The 19,666-nt window shown below is 30.5% G+C and overlaps 3 protein-coding genes, 1 non-coding gene and 1 pseudogene across 5 annotated transcripts; 3 read left to right on the forward strand and 2 right to left on the reverse strand.

The window, feature by feature from the left end:
• The first annotated feature begins 744 nt into the window (after positions 1-744).
• LOC137820066 (uveal autoantigen with coiled-coil/ankyrin) lies at positions 745-4,642 on the forward strand. The gene is made up of 7 exons (XM_068623845.1): positions 745-1,000; positions 1,089-1,127; positions 1,215-1,268; positions 1,386-1,439; positions 4,045-4,098; positions 4,178-4,249; positions 4,368-4,642. Exons 1-7 carry the CDS (start codon positions 965-967, stop codon positions 4,482-4,484), a joined length of 426 nt encoding a protein of 141 aa, XP_068479946.1. The 5' UTR covers positions 745-964; the 3' UTR covers positions 4,485-4,642.
• Positions 4,643-6,818: 2,176 nt separating this feature from the next.
• Positions 6,819-8,345, forward strand: LOC137821037 (uncharacterized). The gene is made up of 3 exons (XM_068625449.2): positions 6,819-7,077; positions 7,172-7,247; positions 7,622-8,345. Exons 1-3 carry the CDS (start codon positions 7,030-7,032, stop codon positions 8,275-8,277), a joined length of 780 nt encoding a protein of 259 aa, XP_068481550.1. The 5' UTR covers positions 6,819-7,029; the 3' UTR covers positions 8,278-8,345.
• Positions 8,346-11,488: 3,143 nt separating this feature from the next.
• LOC137822014 (putative protein phosphatase 2C 40) lies at positions 11,489-13,681 on the reverse strand (annotated as a pseudogene). The gene is made up of 3 exons (XR_016515870.1): positions 12,373-13,681; positions 11,830-12,094; positions 11,489-11,734 (listed from the first exon to the last, which is right to left on the reverse strand). The product of XR_016515870.1 is annotated as a putative protein phosphatase 2C 40 (transcript).
• LOC137823216 (U6 spliceosomal RNA) lies at positions 12,126-12,228 on the forward strand. The gene has a single exon (XR_011083086.2). It is a non-coding gene; the product is annotated as a U6 spliceosomal RNA (small nuclear RNA).
• Positions 13,682-16,117: 2,436 nt separating the features above from the next.
• Positions 16,118-17,331, reverse strand: LOC137820067 (small ribosomal subunit protein eS21). The gene is made up of 3 exons (XM_068623846.2): positions 17,239-17,331; positions 16,976-17,108; positions 16,118-16,331 (listed from the first exon to the last, which is right to left on the reverse strand). The coding sequence occupies exons 1-3, from the start codon at positions 17,286-17,288 to the stop codon at positions 16,266-16,268; spliced, it is 249 nt and encodes an 82-aa protein (XP_068479947.1). The 5' UTR covers positions 17,289-17,331; the 3' UTR covers positions 16,118-16,265.
• Positions 17,332-19,666: the final 2,335 nt, after the last annotated feature.

Below are 19,666 nucleotides of genomic sequence, written 5' to 3' on the forward strand. Positions count from 1 at the left end.
GAGCCTCAACTGTCATGGACCCGCTCGTGGGTCAAAAAGAAGATTCAATTGTGTCTTAAACACGATTTATAGCTAATTTGACTTAATCACGGTTAATTGTGAATTTACGAGCTGTGTTTGATTTAAGAGAGTTATTCAGTCTTCTCGACCATTCAGCCATATTGACCTTCTCAACTATCTAGTAGTACACTTGCCTCCCACACTCTATAAAAATGATTTAAAAATAAAAATTATTTTATCTTTAATTAGTTACTGTTATCCGTACCAAAACCTAACAAAAAGAGATGAAAGAAAATAATAAATATCATTAAAAATAAATTACTTATTATAATAGTTACCAAAAGAAAAAAAAAAGTATAAAAATCAGTTTATAGTTTTAGTAAATTATAAAAACGATAGAACTAAATAATAAAGATGACAATGAAACAAAACACGTAAAAAAAAAAGTGTGCTGGGTTAAAAAACTAATCTCTACTATATAAAAAAATAAAGGAGTGTTTTTCCCAGCACTCCAACAAATGGCTTCTTGCATCTCATCCATTTTACTCATTTTAAAAATGATTTTCAGATTATTTTTTTTGAAATACTTACGAAACATATTTTTCAGAACAAATTTTATGAATTTTAAATTTATCATTTTGGAAACTAAAATATGTGTTTCAAAAAAGATATTTAAAATGAAATAAAATAGCGAAAATAAAAAAAAGTTGGAGCTATAAATAAGGAGAATTGCAACTTGCTGGTATATTTTGAAATCCCGCCCAATTGAATCTCTTTATCCTCGTTTTTTCAAAAAATTGTGGTCGTTTGTTGTCTGTTGGTGACTTTAACGTTGTTGTTACTAGAGTATTGTTCTCTTCTCTTCTCTTCTGCCCCAACAACAACACTCACCAAACCACGCTCCCTTCACAAACCCTAGAACAACAACAAATCCTCTTCTCCCAAATCTCCGATCCCATCCTCAATGGCCAACTCAGATTCCTCTCTTCCTCTCTCCACCGTCTGTTTTCTTCTTCTCTTTCATCATTTCACAATCCACCTTTAATTTCAATTCTTAAAATCCCTACTAATTTTCTTTTCGTTTTCAGAAGAAGGAGAACATCACTCCCGTTACCTCTAAAATCGCGGTATTTTTTATTTTTTTTTACAGTTTCTTTTTATACGTAAAATGAAACTCCCACAACCTTGTCTAAATTTTTTCTGTATTGTTCCAGGAACTTAATGAATCGAGATCGGAGCTTCTGGGAAGAATTCAGAGCTTGAAACAGGTGGGGCATTTTTTTTTTTCATTTCTTATTGGTGCATTGTTTGTTAGCTATTGTAGTTCACTATTCTACCTGCTGGTTTGCTGCTGCTGAATTTGTTTTCTTTTGATATATTTGTAGGATTTGCAAAGTTGGAGGTCTAAGTTGGATACACAAGTCAAGGTTTATCGTGATGTAAGTGATGATGATGATTTTGATCCATGTCTGTTAAGCACTGCATTTTGCTTTAGAGTGTAGTCTCAAAAAGATTTTTGTGCTTCATGTCACAAGTTTTCTCTGAGCTCTTTGTGTGTTTGGATGTATTTTTGTTTAGTTTGAATGATTGAGTATTTTGGCATGGAAAATCTATGGCTTAAGAGATGGTAGATTATCTCAAACTTAATGTTTTACCTTTTTTTTTCTTTCTTTTTTTAAATGTTATGTAACCTTCTTGAATTATTTTTCTCTTTCTAAACATACTTATTTTGCCTGTCTTATTTTTCTCTTTCTAAACATACTTATTTTGCCTGTCTGGAATTCAGGCATAGTTTTAAACTGCAGCCACAATTGCGGTTGCAAGCCACACTTTAAACCATGATTTCGGGAATTTTTGAAGATGGCATTTTGCGACTAAGTTGTATTTCACTAGATGAGGATGACTACATAACTCAGTTAAAAACCAAAGCTTCAAGAATATATTTATCAGGAGGTCTCCCTTGACAAATTCCTCCGAAGTCCTTCTTGGTTTCCCTATTCTTTTCTTTAACAGGATTAGAATTCATGCAATCTACTGTATTTAGTGGTGCCAAAACCTACTCTTTTCAACTGTGTGTCTCTTGTAGTCTTTTTTTACGTGTCCAAATTATCACATCTAATCTTCCGTCATCCCCTTCTCAATCATTGATATCATAACCCTACTGATTTTCTTTTTTTTTTGTATGTATCATTTGTATCTTTTCCTTTCTGTGTGGTTACACATTCATCTTAACAATCACATTTTTGCCACTCCCACCTTTCTCTCATGCTGTTCATTTAAAATCTAGCAACTTGTTTTTTCTTTATTTGTTCTGTTTGCCAGGACTTATATTCTGATAAAATAAAGTGGCATTTAGGATGCTCATAAAATAGTCGATGATAGTGAAAAACTTATTTTTGCATTATGAATTTTGTGATTTTAAGGACAATTATTTGGTGAGTGTGTTTGCCTTTGTATCTATGAACTCATTGTTGATGTGTGGTTATATGCGTATTCTGGGTATGTTTAACCCCGTGCTGACCTGGGAAATGGCACAATTATATGTACCAATTTGGTTTTGTTTCCATACTCGCCTAACAATAACATAACGTGTGCTTTTAATAATGTAGTTAACTTGATTAGGCATTTATTCAGCCAAATCTATTGTGCATCTGAAAGGAAAGCTTTTGGTCTGTAATTTAAAGCCTTGGCCTTCATTATCCTTATCTTAACATTGAACAAGTTCTTATTTTTTATTTTTGTCAATGTTTAGAACTCTAAGATCTCTTATTATCCAGTTCAAGGTTACAGAGCACCTTACGCAGACTAGAGACGTAAAATATATTCACACAAGGAAATTTTGCCTTCATATTGTATTTTTCTGATTTATTGATGCTCATGTTTAAATGTACTGGATAGTTTCTTCTTTGGTTAAAATATATTTTGTTCCATATATGTAAATGTGATCCTTGTTTACAATTGGGTCTTATGAAAAGGTCTTCAGCTCAGTCTTTATCTGCACAATTATTTTGTATTTTCAAGTCCGTCCTTGTCTACGAGTGTTATAACTGTCTATTAGATTCTTAAGATTTATAAAATGAAGACATCAAATTGCAAATGAGAATGACCAAGTCCAAATTTTAAGATTATAACAAAGTCAATCTTAGATTTATTGGATCACTTGTATTTGTTTACATTCTAGATGTATACCTCTAGTCCTAGGTGTGAAGGGATTGTATTGAGTCACCTATATTTTTAAATGCTCTAAATGTCCAATCCTGGGTTTGAGGGGAAGGGCGGTTGGGACTCAATATCCACTAGAGACAGGGCTAATATAGTCTTTACAAGACTTGGACAACCTTGCACTTTGATTTTACGAGGTTGGATTAGTTCCTAAGCCCAAATTCCAAGAACATGTATGAAGACTAAAGATATTATATTCAATCCTTATAAGTAATTTTCAATTTGGTCCTTATATTTCATAGTAGTTTCTTTCACCACTATTTCTTGGTTTTAGTTGACAGGCCATAAGAACTTTGTGTATTGATTTCATTGATTTTTTTTTTTTCTATTGGACTAAGTTAATAATGTGTAATAAATGTATATGCTATGTAGGACCTAAACTATATTTGTTTCTTCTCCAAGTATAGCAAGTTGGTCAAAAGTCCATTTATTGGATGTGCGTATACACTTAATCTTCAGAGTAACAACCAACAAGAAGTCTGTGATATTTTATTATGCTGGTAGATGTGCATATACACGTCATATATTTGCTCTGACTACTTTCGTAAATGAAAGGATTTTCCATGGTCCATGGCTTGTATTTATTATTATTTTGCATCGTTCAGACAGGGTCCACATTATGTGGTTATAGCTAAAGATTTAATGGAGAACAAGTTTACTCGTGTTTTCCTTGTTTTTCTGGTTATATTGATAGGTAGTTGAACTCTGTTTTTATTATAATATAACTGCTTTGAATGTTACTTCAGCTTCACTCTAATTTTATATGCATGTGGTAAATTTGCTGTTTTGCAACTTCTGATGGGTTTTCATTTGTTCATGCAGGAGCTGTCAGAACTTAAGAAAACACTTAATGTTGAAGTGGACCAACTTCGAGTAGTAAGTGTGCTTCTTTTCTAATTTTTTTCTGCCAAATTAGTTTTGTTGCGTGAAAATTTGTTTATGAAATCAAAATTAGGAATTTCAAGATTTGAGGGCTACCCTTCAGCAGCAACAAGAGGATGTTACTGCTAGCTTAAGAAACTTGGGGGTAAGTTTTGGGAGAATCTTTTTTACTCTACAGCTTATGGGTGTTTTCATGACAAGTTCTTCCCAGATTATGTTGTATTTCTGTTATTAAATGCACCAACATTGATGAATGATTGCAGCTTCAGGATGCCTCAGACGTCAAGCATACTCCGGCACAGGAGACAAAGATTGAAGAAATTGACAAGGAAGAACAAGAGGTGGTAGCAGGAGAAGATAATAGCAGCAAAAGTAGCTGAAAATTAAATGGCCTTTAATTGGAGTATTTGCTACTCCCAGTGCTACACCCTGGAAGCTGAATGACTCTATTATTGGTAGATATTTTATGTGTTTCATTACTATTATTGGGTGTAATACAGAAATTGAATCAATGGTAAATTTCCTTTTACCCCTCCTTCTGAGACTAATCGATATTTACTTGTACAAATTGTGATATGCTTTCGTTTGCTTCTGAGTTGGCTAGTGAAGATTAAACTAAATAAACTTTTTCATATTCATAAAATGGGAAAATACATGTATTGAAGTTTTTCATAAATTAAAACCAATCCATTCACCTTAGCTTTTGGCCTACATATAAGAAAGATGTATTTGTTTCAGTTATTTAATTTTGTTTTTGGGTTTCATAGTTTTTTCTATCTTTAAATTAATAAATCTAAATCAATTAGTGGCCAAATCATTTCATTTAAAATATCTTTTTCCATGATGATACTTGCAGTCTAGTATCAAATAAGTGGTTTTCAGGACATGGTAGATTTTGTCATAAATTTAACAATAGAAGTCTACTGATTTTAATTACTTGAGTTCCCAGGGAAAGTTTGGTTAAATCATCATTGTTTAGAAGGGTAGTCTCAAAATTGTAGTTATTACAATATAAAGTATTTATCATTAATACATAACAGTAGTAATGTTTATACTTTTTTATTCTTAAAGTATGTTTTTAAAAACCAGCTTAAAAAATATGCTCTGCAAAGTCTGAACTCTTGAATATTTATTGAGTTTACCTACCATATTACTATTATAAGGTCTTAACAAGCTTACCTCATGCTCTGGAAAAGTGCAGTTTTGGATGGGAAGTGAACTATTGCTTTTGTGTAGTCCTAGTCCATCCTCCAATGCTCAGCATGGTAAAACTCTGTTGTAATTGGATTACCTAACCAGAACTCTATTACCACAAATATATCTGTTTAAAACTTTAGAGATAGAGTTTTTGTTTTCATATGGCTAATCAATAACATCAGGTAGTGTGTGAAGTCTTACCTGAATCATGTGCAAATGCATTGCTTGAGAATTGGGTTTCAATGCCATTCTCAGGTGAAAATACATGACATGCTGATTTTCCTGGTGGGAAGATTTTGATGTGGCATGTAGACACTGAAGATGAAAGAACACTGTAACCAATGTTCAAGTGGTTATGTTAAATTTGGTTATCTTGCAGTGGCTTAGATTGGACATTTTCTACCTAGATTTTGCTGCACTAACTTCCTTCATGGATTACTTGAGAACAAACTAGTCTATTACTTTCCTTGGCAATAAATTGGATGAAATGAATTGGTTTTTGTTCAAACCAGAAGTAATGAAGGCTTTTTTTCCCACTAATTCCATTTGTTATTTTCTGAAATGGTGAAAAAAAAAATTACTGCAGAATTGAGCAAGTCGTGCATATGGATCATCATTTAGTAAAATTTGATATATATACAACTTCAATATAATATAAAAATTGAAATTATATCTAATAATTATGATTAGTCTAATTTTAAAACATTTTTTTATTTTAAAAATGAAATTACACCATTTGCAGAAGAAAAAAAAACAGTAATGAATGGCTCCTTTTTTTTCTCCCCCAAATCTCAAACTATGAAATATTAAAATGGTTTAGTGACACCAACAAATACAGGGTGAATTTTATATACATAAAAGATGAGTGTTTTGTATATTCAAACCATCTTTTCTACTTTTATTCTTCTCTTTTCTTCTCCTTTCCATCTCACCAAATCGAAACACACCCTGAATACAAATCCAACTTGGGACAATAGCTAAGAAAAATTAAGTGAAAATTATAAAATCTAAAAAGATGGTAATATTTCATGAAAATATATGATAGAAATGTTAATTGATGTATGAAGTTAAGAAAGTTGCAAAAAATAATGTTATCTATAAGCATAAGAAATAGCTTCCTATAAACAAACAAACAAAGTAATATGTTGAAAATGAAACAAAAGTGAAGTAGTATATTTGTAAGACACAATGTAATTGATACATTCACAATTCACATTTTTATACCACTATATTACAACTCTTAATCTTATTATTTAATATTTTTTATATTATTTAATTACAAACTTACTCTTTATTACATACATTTATTTCTAAACCCATCACTAAAAAATTATATAAATCAAAGAGTTATCCAAACATCATTTTCCTAAAACAAATAATGCAAGCATAGAGAAAGAAACAGTGAGTAGCTATAAAAATAAAGTAAGTAGCTATAAAAATAAAGTAAGAATCACTATTTTTCATTGTATCCTACTCTTCTTTTAACATTGAGAAATAAAAATGAAAGAAGGAAGAAGGTTGTAGAATGATGCAGTAGCAGAGTGTGCTCTTCTGTCACTGTCACATTATACTTTGATAGCCATTCATCTTTGCCTGCACACTTTGCTCCCCAAGAGAGTGCACACTTCCAAGTACATTCTTGGCATTTTCCCTTCTTTCTTTTTCTCTTTCTCTTCTTCCAACTCTCCAATCCCTTCAATCCTTCAATTCTTCCACTTCCCTCTCTCAATGGATACAAAACCTTCTCAACTTGCTTCACAACCTTTCAACTATCAGGTACTACTACTACTACCACAACAACTAATGCATGTGTAATCTCAGTTTTTTGTTCTGCAGAAACTAATTGTTCAACTCTCTTTTGTTCTCCTAGACATGGTTCTTGAAAGTTTCAATCCACTGTGAAGGTTGCAGGAGGAAAGTAAAGAAAGTTCTGAAGAGCATTGATGGTACTATATCACACTTCTTTCAACAAAAAGTAAATTTACACCAAAAAACTATGAAAGTAGTACTAGTCTACAAATATATGGTAGAAAAACATAACACAAATCCAGCTTCAAATTTCATTTATTTCAACTCCTTTTTCGTACACTTGTTTTCTATTCTGCAGAGAGCATTCTTCTTTTCCCATGCAGAAGTATTACACTGTTGTTGTTATTACTCCCACTCCCACATACATAACATTCTGAACCAGGAAACAAGAAAATGTCACAGATCCCACATTCTCTAACGAAAGGGACAAAACAGTGTATATTACCGAACTAGGATAACTTTATTACGAATTAAATTACTTTCAATTCTAAAGTAAAGTTCCATTTTGTAGGTGTTTTCACTGCAACAATAGACCCACAGCAGAACAAAGTAACAGTCACTGGAAATGTTGCTTTGGAGACCCTTCTCAAGAAGCTGGTCAGAGCCGGGAAACAAGCCGAGATTTGGCCGGAGAATGAAGGAAAAATCTCCGGCAAAGGGCTGAAGAAGAAGAAGAAGAAGGATGAAGCAAGAGAGCCACAGAGTGTGGAAAAACACAAGGGAACTGAAAATGCTTCTGCCAAGTGTAACAGTGAGAACAAAAGCAGCAGCAACAACTCGCCGGAGAAGTGCTCCTCCGGTGACCAGATGCCGTCGAAGGGTGGTCGGAGCGAAGGTGGTGGCGGCGCTGCTAAGAAGAAGAAGAATTTTTTTTGCCAGAGTGGTTTGAGTTCAGTGGAAGCAGCTACTGGTGCACCTGCACACACTGGATTGCAGTTTCAGGATTTTGTGGGCCCAGTGAATGTGGACCCTACACGTCAGCATTCGCTTTTCTATCCAGAAAGTGGTGTTGCAGCTTATAACAGATTGTATCCTTGTTACTACTTTCCATCCTCACCCTACACGTGTGCTGGTCTAGACCAAGATGGCCATCACTTTCAATCAGCACCGTTGGTTTCATTTGAGATCTTCAGTGATGAAAATGTTAATGGGTGTTCTGTTATGTGATACTTGAAAGTGAAGACATTGTGGCACTATGGATATTATTATTACTATTATTATTATTATTATTATTATTATTATTATTATTATTATTATTATTATTATTATTATTATTTCTTAGATAGTTTGAAAATCCTATTGCAGTTGCAAAGTTCACATTTTCTTAAGCATGAAAATAAGAAGTAAAAGATTGTAATTTTTTTCCTCCAATGTCAGTTTGCAGATTTGAATTACTCTTTTTAATGCATTTTATTTATTTGATCCATTACCATTAGTTTAGAAATGAGATTTTATGAAATAAGGAATGGAACATGTAATTTTACCCTTGGAATGTTTTTTCACACTTTTTAGTGCATTTATAAGATTTGCTATAACAAATTGTTATTCACATTCAAAACTAAAGGTAAAACAATTTTTTTTTTATTAGCAAAAACAAAATCCTACTATTACCGTATTTTATTTAAGAATTAAATATGTTTTTCGTTCTTATACTATAATATGAAATTAAATTTTTTATTCTTAGTTCAAACTTTAGACCTACTGAATTTTTGTAGTAAGAAAATTATTAAAATAAGTTTGTATTGAGATTTTTATTACATAACAAACAAATCTCAAATCTCAAGCATAGACGAATTATAATATCGTAACATATACGTTATTGATGAGTCAGCATGAAATATTTTAGCATTTTAGTTCATAATCAGTTTGCCGCATAACAAAAACAGATAATAACCAATTCCAATAGTTTTCTTATTATAAGTATCCAGTAGACTAAAGTTTGATTTAGTAACAAAACCTTTTTCATATAAAAGCAGATGGCCAAAAACATATTTAAATTTTTATTTAAAGAAAATAATACACAGACGTCTAAAAATTATGTTGAAAAGAGTTTCAAAACTTAAAAAACTGTTTTGGTGACATTTCCAATGTTTAGTTTTAGCTTTGCTTAAGCACCAAATTGCAAATCATGGCCTAATGTGGCCCCTTTGTAGTCATATATGTTATGCATATACAATTTCAGGAGAAGAACATTCTCTAATGGTAACAACAAAAAGTGCATATTCCCTTCAAAGTTAGAGTGCATTATGGAGGAATAGGGATCTCTTATCAAAGTCTATGATCATCAGCAAAAGGATAAGGCCAAAGATAACCCAGGAAAAAAAATTGTCCTATACAAAGCACAGTACTTTAGAAAAGCTGTTTCAACAAAGTTGGAGCAGTAGAAAGAAGCAGCATATGGATTATATAAATGGAATAAATTGAAAGATGACATTTCTGTGGATGATTTAGGAGGTTGTGCATTTTGAATACACAAGAGAGAATAGAAAAACTGAAAAGAAATGGTGGGGGACTCTGTTGTCAGGTGGGTAGGATTTGGAAACTGGTTCAAGTTCTGCAACTTGGAATATGAAGAATACTTTGTGAGTGAGAAAAGAAAAATGATGCTTTGAAAACTTCAAAAATTGTATATAATAAATGATAAATTTATAATTAAATAATATAAAAGAATAATATAAAAAGATATTAAAATAATAGTATTGAAAGTTGTAAAGTGATTATGTAAAAATGTGAGTTGTTATGTATAATTATTTTGCAAAAAATGTATTATATAAATATGTTGTTCTCAAACACATGCTTGTTTTAAGACAACAGTGTTTTGAGACACAGTCTTATGCAAAATATGGATATATTTCTGAGTAGAAATTTAAACTTTAACTCATCAAAATTGTAAGAGACTGATTCTTTATGTTAGTTAGACTCAATCCTGACACTGAAAGAAATATATCTATGCAGAGATTATGAAAAACCAAGTTAATGAAAATCAGAAATGAATATGCAGGCTACCAAATTCTTCCTTGGAAATTAGGACTGAATAATTTGGAAAGATGAAAATGTTATGTGGGGTATCAAAGCTTGCAGAACCACAAAAAGTTATGCAGTTTGATGTTGGAATATATGTGTGTATGTGTGAAAAAAGAATACAATTATACACAGTATATATACTAAATCAAATTTTGGATACTGAAATAGTGTATTATTTGAACATGATAAGTTCCATTTACTACACCTATGGGGACACTTGTTGGTGGCTAAGGCATGATTTGTGCCAAGTTTTGGGGACATGTAGGTGTTGGCCAACTTTAGTTTGTGGAGCAAAAGTTGAAATTCACTAAAAACACTTTTTGGTCTGCCCTAAATTAACATATCAGTAAGAAGGGCATTGCTATTAGCAGCTCTAGCTACTTTTTAAACTTCCAACTTTTTCATTTTTAGTACAAGATATTCTTCACACAAATAGGTTTTTGTTAGGATAATTTAATGACAGCACTATAATGAGGAGATGTTTGACAACAATCTTCTGTGTCCTCTTTTCATTTAGTTCAAGGATGTTACTTATGTTCACTAACTTCTTGCATGTTTGTGTCACTGTTGGGTCTGTCTTTGATTTATATACATTTTGGAAAAAAACATTTCTTTGATTACAAGCATGTTTTTCTCTTCCATATCACTTTAATCTTCTTTTTATCACATCATTTCTTATATCTATTACTTTCTCTTTAAAAGAAGTGTGTATTTTTTTCTTGGTCCATTGACAGAAGCCTCAAGCCCCAGATTTGTTTTGCTTTTTAAAGGTTATGCTTCAATGTAAAAAGAACACATCAACAAGACAAAGTAATTTGAAATACTAACTTCAGAACTAAAAATAGTTTCTATAAAAAAAATTGAATTTTGAAGCTGAGAAACATGATAAGAATGTTACAATTTTTCATCAAAGATTAATTATTAAGTTTTACAACCAACAGTAAGTCTTCTGTTTCTTTCCATTTTAATGTCACCATATCATATTGCTCAGAGTCTCCAGATTCAAAATATTTCATCACTTTCTATCTGTAAGTACAAAAAGAATAACTGTAAAAGAGTGAAGCACTTTTATTTTTATGCATGCTTAAATTTAGATTCTTTTGCTTCTTTTCATATTTTCAAGCATTCATCATGTATCTCAATTCAAATATAAAGCAGACCAACTCAGAAGAAAAGTATATGATGTAACAATCTTACTCTATATATAAATCTCTTGATTTCTATACTAATATAGCTTGTTTATAACTTCAGTCAAAATATAAAGCATTTATCTACATTTTTCGAAACAAAAAAGCTATTTTTCATTGATATTATATACAAGGAAACCATTTGTAACATTCAATTTCCAGAGAAATAGGAAAACTACGGCAAAATTTTGAAATACCAAAGGAACAAATGATTCTAAGTTCTAAAGGTCTAATGTACACTTTGAACATCAAAGCTTCAAATGTGATTTTTCTTTGGTCAGTGTTTAGGTGCAAATTGATGCTTTTGAAGTCCGTTGATTCATGCCAAGGATGATCACAATTACTGTCACATCATCATGGTACTTCCTCCTCCTTCCCATCAGGAACATTCATCAACTCTTCCATGCTGAAGCCTGCAAGAGAATCACTTAGTAACCAAAAGTAGCACAACATGAATTCATATTCATGCAATGAAGATCAAATTTATCATGAGATCTTGGAAAATTACCTGCAGAATCAGCTGCTCTCGCAACTAATTGCTCAATAAGAAATTTTGCTGGATCACCAAAAGGATTTCTCAAGATATAAGACTCTACAAGCTGTACTGCTTCATCATTACTGAAGAAGTCAAATAAACCATCACTCCCAACTATCACAAATTGGTCAGAATCTGAGATTTTGTGCACATTCAACGATGGATCAGTTGAAATATACGGCGGGCTTGTGAGATCAGGAACTCGAAGGATTCCCATTAATGCATCATTCAGAATTTTCTGTAGCCAAGAAAAAAAAGGAAAATCAAGTCCTTTTGCAATAATGGGTGTTCATAAAATTGAACGATACAGAGAAGATTAGCATGACCCCTGCGCAAGGATGACACACAAATCGAGAAACTAGCAAACTCAATAAATGTAATACAGTTCCATCCACTCATCATTTGTAGATAGGAGATTCTATAATAACCTATGAGTGGAGATTCTTTTAGAAAAGAAAATCACAAATCAAAATATTTTGGAACCTTATTGGCTAAAATATAACAAAGAATGCCAACCTTTTTCAAGTACCCTACTCCTAAAGCTCGAGTAACCTTAAGTTTTCCTTTCACTTTCCCTGCTACTATGGTTTTAGGATCATCAGGGTGATCAGCAAGAACTCGATCTCTTTCAGCTTCATTGTCAACAGTATGACTATCTGTGAGCTGGATAGACTTCAATCTCTCATTCCCATCTATTAAGTTACCTGTGCAGCACGTCGCCAATACTGCTCTTCTGTCGCCAAGATTAAGTGTATATAAATCATTGCCATGAAGAAGCACAAGTAAAACACAAGACCCAATAGAAACTAAATCTGGACGTTCCTCCATTTCCTGCTCAACCATGCATAAGAAATCATTCTCAACCTGACTAAGAACATGCTGGAGACCATCAAGTACTGTGCCATGTGAAAATGATTTAGAAGATGCTTCTGACTTGGAAGGTGAAGTAATGTTTGCAAAACAGTCAAGACCAGAATTGTTTCCTTTAAATTTTGAAGGAGATTGATGCTTCTGAAGAATAAGACTATCATCCAAAGTATATGGAAAGGATTCATCCACACCCATATTGTCAGAAGCTTTTTTTATGGAATCTGGTTCCAAATCACAATGTAACATATTGAAATAAGATACAATGGTGTCGTAAAGGGTACCCGCCAAAAAGTCAGCTGCATCTCTCCCATTGAATCCATCATAAATTGCACAGAAGAGCCACCCATTTTCCTCAGAACAAACTGCTTGAACTCTATCTTCACCAGCCGCTCCTCCAGCAACTTGAACATCCATGGCACTAAGAAAACCTTCAGTTCTGGAAGGAGCACTCATAGATTTTAATGTACAAGGGTCATAGTCAAGCATGTTACTTGGAGTGGAAGGGCTGCAACTTAGATTTGAAAAACTACTATGGACAGAAGATGATAACATGTCCAACTTTGGAAAACTTGATGAAGAGGGTACCATCCGAAACGATTTAGGAGAGTCCAAACTCGGAAGGATTTCTTCACCTATAACGCCATTGCAGATATTGGTGTTGGCAAGTGTAGCATTTGCACTTAAGGCAGCACCAGAAAAGCAAGAGAAACTGCTTGTTCTATTGATTTCATTGCAAGGTATACCTTTATCACTATTGCATTGATAGCCAAAACTTATTTTAAGTTCACCTTCAGGGTTACGCATGCTTATCTCCTGGTTTAAGAAATCCATTCTCAACACAATCAATATTACATCACTGGCATAAAAGTAAACAGTACCAACACACAAATACAAGGAAAGCAACAACAGTAACTAAATTGTGTTGCCACCACAATAATTTACAACATCAGGAAAAGGAAAAGAAATTCAATAAAATATAAGCTTCAACCAACACACCATATCCACTCCTTGAAGGCTACACTTATTCAACCTCATAAATTATTTGTGACAATTTGAATACTGTTAAATTTTACCATTTGGCTCCAACAAAAAATACCAAATTCTTTTGACGTTAATGATTAAAGAAGAACTTCTCCATTCCACCCCTTCTCGTAAAGCCCCCCAGAAACAAGGAAAAGAGGAAGAAAGAACATCAATTCATTATCCTTTGCTCATAGCACAAAAACAGGCAAAATTACTGAAACAATAAGCTTGTTTATTTCCAATCTCTCTCTCTCTCTCTCACACACACACAGTGAAGCTTCATTGACAGTGGCAGACAGTGATGAAAATACTTAACAAAAATCAACACTAAAAGAAAAAGGGCACATTTTTGCATCAGTTCACGTTCAGTGATTCTCTCACCTATTTTGAACGTGGGGAAAGATCAAGATCAAAACTTTCCCGCAGAATTCCAATTGGGCATTCTCTATTTTATTTGTTTTGCAAAATAAACAAAACCCAGAAGAGAGAAAGACACAGAGAACAAAAAAATCAGCAGGAGACACGTGAAATGAATAAAAAAAGAGGGGGTGAGGGAAAAAGGAAGGCACTTACGAATGCAGGTATGGAAAGGAAGAGTGTTGACGAAGAAAGAGATGAGAGAAGAGAGAAAGTGGTGAAGGAAGAATGAGTGTTGAAAGGAAAAGAAGAAATGGAGGTTGTTGGAAATTCGGATGGTAGAGAGGAGAAGGGAAGAGGAGAGGTGTGGTGTGTGGAATACTCTTTCATGGCTCACGTTTCTTCTCTTCCTTTCTTTTCCTCCAAACACTTCAAAAACCTTTTTTTTTTTAAATATACTTCACAACCATATTATGAATTGATATTGATTTATAATCTAATCATAAATTGCTACATATGATCAATTTGTTAGTTTTTTTATAATAACTATTAGTGAATTTTGATTTATTGTAAATACACAAGTATTTCCTTTAATTATACAAAATCATTTAATTATCTTGTCTTGCGAGTTAAAAAAAAAAAATCTATTTCTAATTTTTATACTATCAAGCTTGGATAAATTGATATATGTATAACTTGTAAGCCTTTAATATTATATCCATTAATAGATTTAAACGATTAAAACGTAAACAAACATGTATGTATTATATATATATGTATATATATATATATGTATGTATATATATATATATGTATATATATATATATATATTAAAGACAACTAATGAATATATAATTTTAATATGTTCAAAATTTTAATATAATAATAATAATAATAGAAAATAAGATATATATTTATATTGTACTTGAGTATAAATGTGTTTACTAGAATGTGTTAAAGCCTATATCTTTCTTATAATTGAATGGTTGCTGTAAAAACATTTACATTAATAATAATGCATACAATGGTAACTAAATATTTGGTCTGCCACTAAATAAGATTTAACTTTTTGTTGATATGTTATATATATATCAATTCATAATATGGTTGTGTATATATGTGTGTGTATATATATAATAAATCTCAAGTTTCTATCACAACCATATATATGTGTGTATATATAATAAATCTCAAGTTTCTATCACAATTTAACAAGGATACTTTTTTGAAAAAACTGGATGACATAATTTATTTATGCAAGAAATATAATATAAATAATAAAGCACTCTTTTGATATAAGAATTATGATGATAAGCTCTAGTAATTTGAAAAAAATGTTTGGTAATCGAAGACCCAATTATCTTTAATTTTTTCTTTATTTCGAACATCACTTATTTGTTTCCCTCAGACTTATATTGTAAAACAGATTTGGTTCAAATTCATTCTATATTGAATCAAGCACAATTTTAACCTGATTTAAAAGAAAATACTTTTAAATAGGTCAAACAAATAAAATTAGTTTAAATTTATTTTAAGATATAATAGATTGATTTATAAAACATGACAAATGAATATATTTTGAATATTTAAATAAGTTACCTATATAAATAATAATTATTATTTTAAAAAAAAACTGAAATATACACTCTCAGTGATTTTCAATAACACATTTTAAATAGTATTCACACGTATTTTACAATCATTAATAAGGTTCACCCCAAACTACCCACAACATTCTCAACATTAGAAGCTTTAAAAATTCACTTTCTAGTGGTATATTATTAATGAAATTATTATAAACTGACAATTACTTTAACGTATTTCAATAATTAAGAAACTAAAGATCATGAAAAGATTTAAAAAAAATTGATACACTTTAGTAAAAATTTACGAAAATTTACCATCACTAATTTTAAATAGAAATTCAGCGAAGCATTCTGTTGTGTTGTGAAGTAAACTTCAGAAAACTAGGTAACATATACCCTAATATTAAAATATAAGACAACCGAATACTAATCAAAGCATTGTAAGAAAAACAACCTTAGAAGGAGGTACCAAGTACCAACAAAAATTCAGAAGTATTTGCTCAAAACGACAATCATAATCCTCAAATATCACTAGTAAGGGTAGAAATTAACACATGAAAAAGTAACAAATTCTACTGTTGCTTAACTTCAGCTTTCTTCTTCTGCCACAGGCGATCTAGGGCACTGTCAGCATCACCCTGGAAATTACGAGCATGAAAACAAATCATAAGCAAGAAATGCATTCTCACAAGTATGTAGAATATCATAAATGGAACATGAAGTTTCCACACAAAAACTGGGACCTGAACACAAAATAGAAATACAATAATCAACATATTCATGAAATCAAAAGCAACCACCAAACTGGTTGTTAATCATACAGAACTACATTAGTTTTCTTATCCTCGGACTACTGTTTTCTGAAAATTTTCACAATTGATCACCCAAATATATCTATATCTATGCAGGAAATAAATTTGTTTATTTATTTTCAAGAATAAAACAGTTCCAAGGTACACATTTTTTCAATATAAAAAGAAACCCCGCATAAAATCAAACCCTAAAATTTCGTTAACAAAAACCCTAATTTACAATACACTTCAATTAACCACACAATCCAAAATTTCGTTAACAAAACCCTAAATTAGAATACACATTCATTAACCACACAATCAATACAACGAACCAACACAAATAGAAGGTTGCAAAGAAAACAAATCACTAATGGCATAAATAAAAACAAAACTAGGTCAAAGTTGACACAAACATTTGCAAGTAGAAAAATAAAAATAATGATAATAAACAAAGAAAAATCAAGTCCAGAAACAGTGAAAATGGTTACCTGAGCGCGGATATAGCCACAAAGGGCAAAGGTGGAGAATTGACCATTGTAGATACCATTCTCATCCACATGCCCAATGTTAATCTGAACCGAAGCATGATCTTTGGCGGTGATCAATCTGTTTGTAGCAGAACTGCACCATATTCATAAAATCGATTCAAATTCCCAAACACAACGACCAAACACATAAATTACCACTAAACGAAAATTTCCAAAAAAAATATAAAATTAATTGAAAAATATAGTAGAACCGAGGTGCATACCACTTCCTAGGGATGTAAAGCTCAGTGATCTGTCCTTCCTCGTTCTGCATCTTTGGTTGAGTGTTGCAAAATTCCTTCACAAAATCTATAAACCTGAATCACATTAAAACAACAAGGTAGTAACAATAAGCACTCCATAGAATTTTCAGAAGAATTAGAAAAGAAAAAGGAACACGTGAGAGAGAAGCGCCCACCAGAGAAGACGATGAACGAAGGAGTGCGGTAGAGGAGGAATAGGGTTCCACACGATTGTTATAAATCCCAAAAACCCTAGTTTCCTTGGGCCGGGCTTCTAATATTATGTCTTCAAAGCCCAAATTCAACAAAAAGATTAAAAAATACAAATTGATTTCAAAATATTATAGTTTTGATAATAAAATAATCCCTAATTTAGGGTTAAATTCATCCCAAAAATTATATTTAAATAGAAAAATAACTTAATCAAATTATTTATAGAAGATAATTATGTGATTTTTTTACATATTCTCAAAATATAATTAATTTTTCCTTTTTTCAAAACTAAATTGACACGTTTGCACATTATTAAATGGGTTATTTGCACTAGAAAATATAAATAAAATGTGTACTAATTCACATTTTTTTACCTATATCGTTTTACATAATCGTGTTTAAGAGTGATAATATTTATTTACTCCATCAAAAATCTACAGTATTACAATTATCGAATTTTATGTTGTCACTTACTAATAGAACTGAATACTAACTAATTAAAGCATATATGAAAAATCATAACTGAAAAGTTGTGTGAAGATACATATTTAAACGTAACAATAAACCGACATAAAGAAATGAAGTAATTTTCAATACTATTTTATAAGGGTGGGCAAAAAAAATCTGATTGAACCAAACTGCTCTATTTTTTTGCATTGTTTTGCTCCACTAAAAATTCATTTATCCAAAATCTGGTTTTTATTTTAATCCACATTTTATAACATTCCATATTAGATTTCCATTTTAGTTGTACAGATTTAAAAAAATGGAAAATCCAAATTCCTAATCCAAATTTTATTTGTTTGAATTAATTATGTTCTGATTTACTGTTCGTCTCTCGGCACAAATTACTTCTTACTCAGATTCTATCACAAAGCAATGCACGTCATTTATTTTCTTTTTCCACGACATCACAATGCAATTTTTTTATTTATTTTTAGTACAATACATGTTTTTATGTAAGTTTAATATATATATATATATAAGGCAATTACAACCATTTTAAAAAGTCAAAATTTAATGTCAACTAAAGAAAGTAATTCAACTGAAATTTTTTGTTAAAATTAATCAAATTTAAATGAACATTTAAAGGTTCTATTTTTTTAAAAAATAAATTCAAGATTAATTAAAGTATTATAGGTAGATATACTTTGAATGTTAAGAATTTATGGTATATGTTACCTTTAAATTTTGGTATTATTAAATTATAATTTTATTATATTTATTTAATGTTTTTATAATATTAAACTTTTTTACATATAACTATATTAATATTATGTTAATTTTTTTAAATATGAATTTGAATTTAAAATCTAATTTAATTTTTTTTATAAAAATATGAATTTGGATTTTAAATCCATTCCAAATATTTGGATTTGGATTTATAAAAATCCAAATTAGTTTTATAAAAAAATATGGATTTGGATTTAAAATATGATCCAAATATTTAGATTTGGATTCAATTTGGATTGGATTTGATTTTCCATGACCACCCTTACTATTTTATATAAACTTGCATTAGTGTCTTTTATATAGAGGATTTTTTTTTATGAAAGGGAAAATATAACATTAAACAGAAAAATTATTGAGTTTTTATTTTATTTCATGCGTCTAATATATAATTTAGTTTGCAAACTGAGGAAAACAATTAACTAGTTCTAATTTACTAGTCCGCATTCACAATATTTATGATTTGCTTATCTCATTAATTTTCCCAAATGAAAAAGAGAATATAGAAAATTATAAACAATTTTTTTTTAATGAGATAAAAAAAAATATTTAAAATTCACTGTAATTGTTCTTATTTATTTACTTGTTATGAAAAAACATATTTTTTAATCCTAAAAAATTAAAACTAACAAATTCTATAAGATTTGTTATGATGTTGGAATGAATTTTACAAATATTTTATACTCCTTTCAGAATAGTATAAATTATATAATTATACACCATATGAATTGACAATAAAAATTTGTATGGATTAAATATGTTTCTATTTTTTTTAAGCAAAAATATATTTTTGGACTGGTTAAAAAAATTTATTCTTTATTTTTATAATCATAATAAAAATTTATAAAATAAACTTAAATTTTTAAAAAATTAATATATTTTTTTTAAAATTGTGTTAAATCATGTTAGAATTGTAAAATATCCAACAAATATTTTTGAATTAAGCATTTCACTTATATATATCATA

Source organism: Phaseolus vulgaris, chromosome 9 (assembly GCF_051622355.1).
Source record: "Phaseolus vulgaris cultivar YP4 chromosome 9, ASM5162235v1, whole genome shotgun sequence".
In the NCBI taxonomy this organism is placed as follows: Eukaryota; Viridiplantae; Streptophyta; class Magnoliopsida; order Fabales; family Fabaceae; genus Phaseolus; species Phaseolus vulgaris.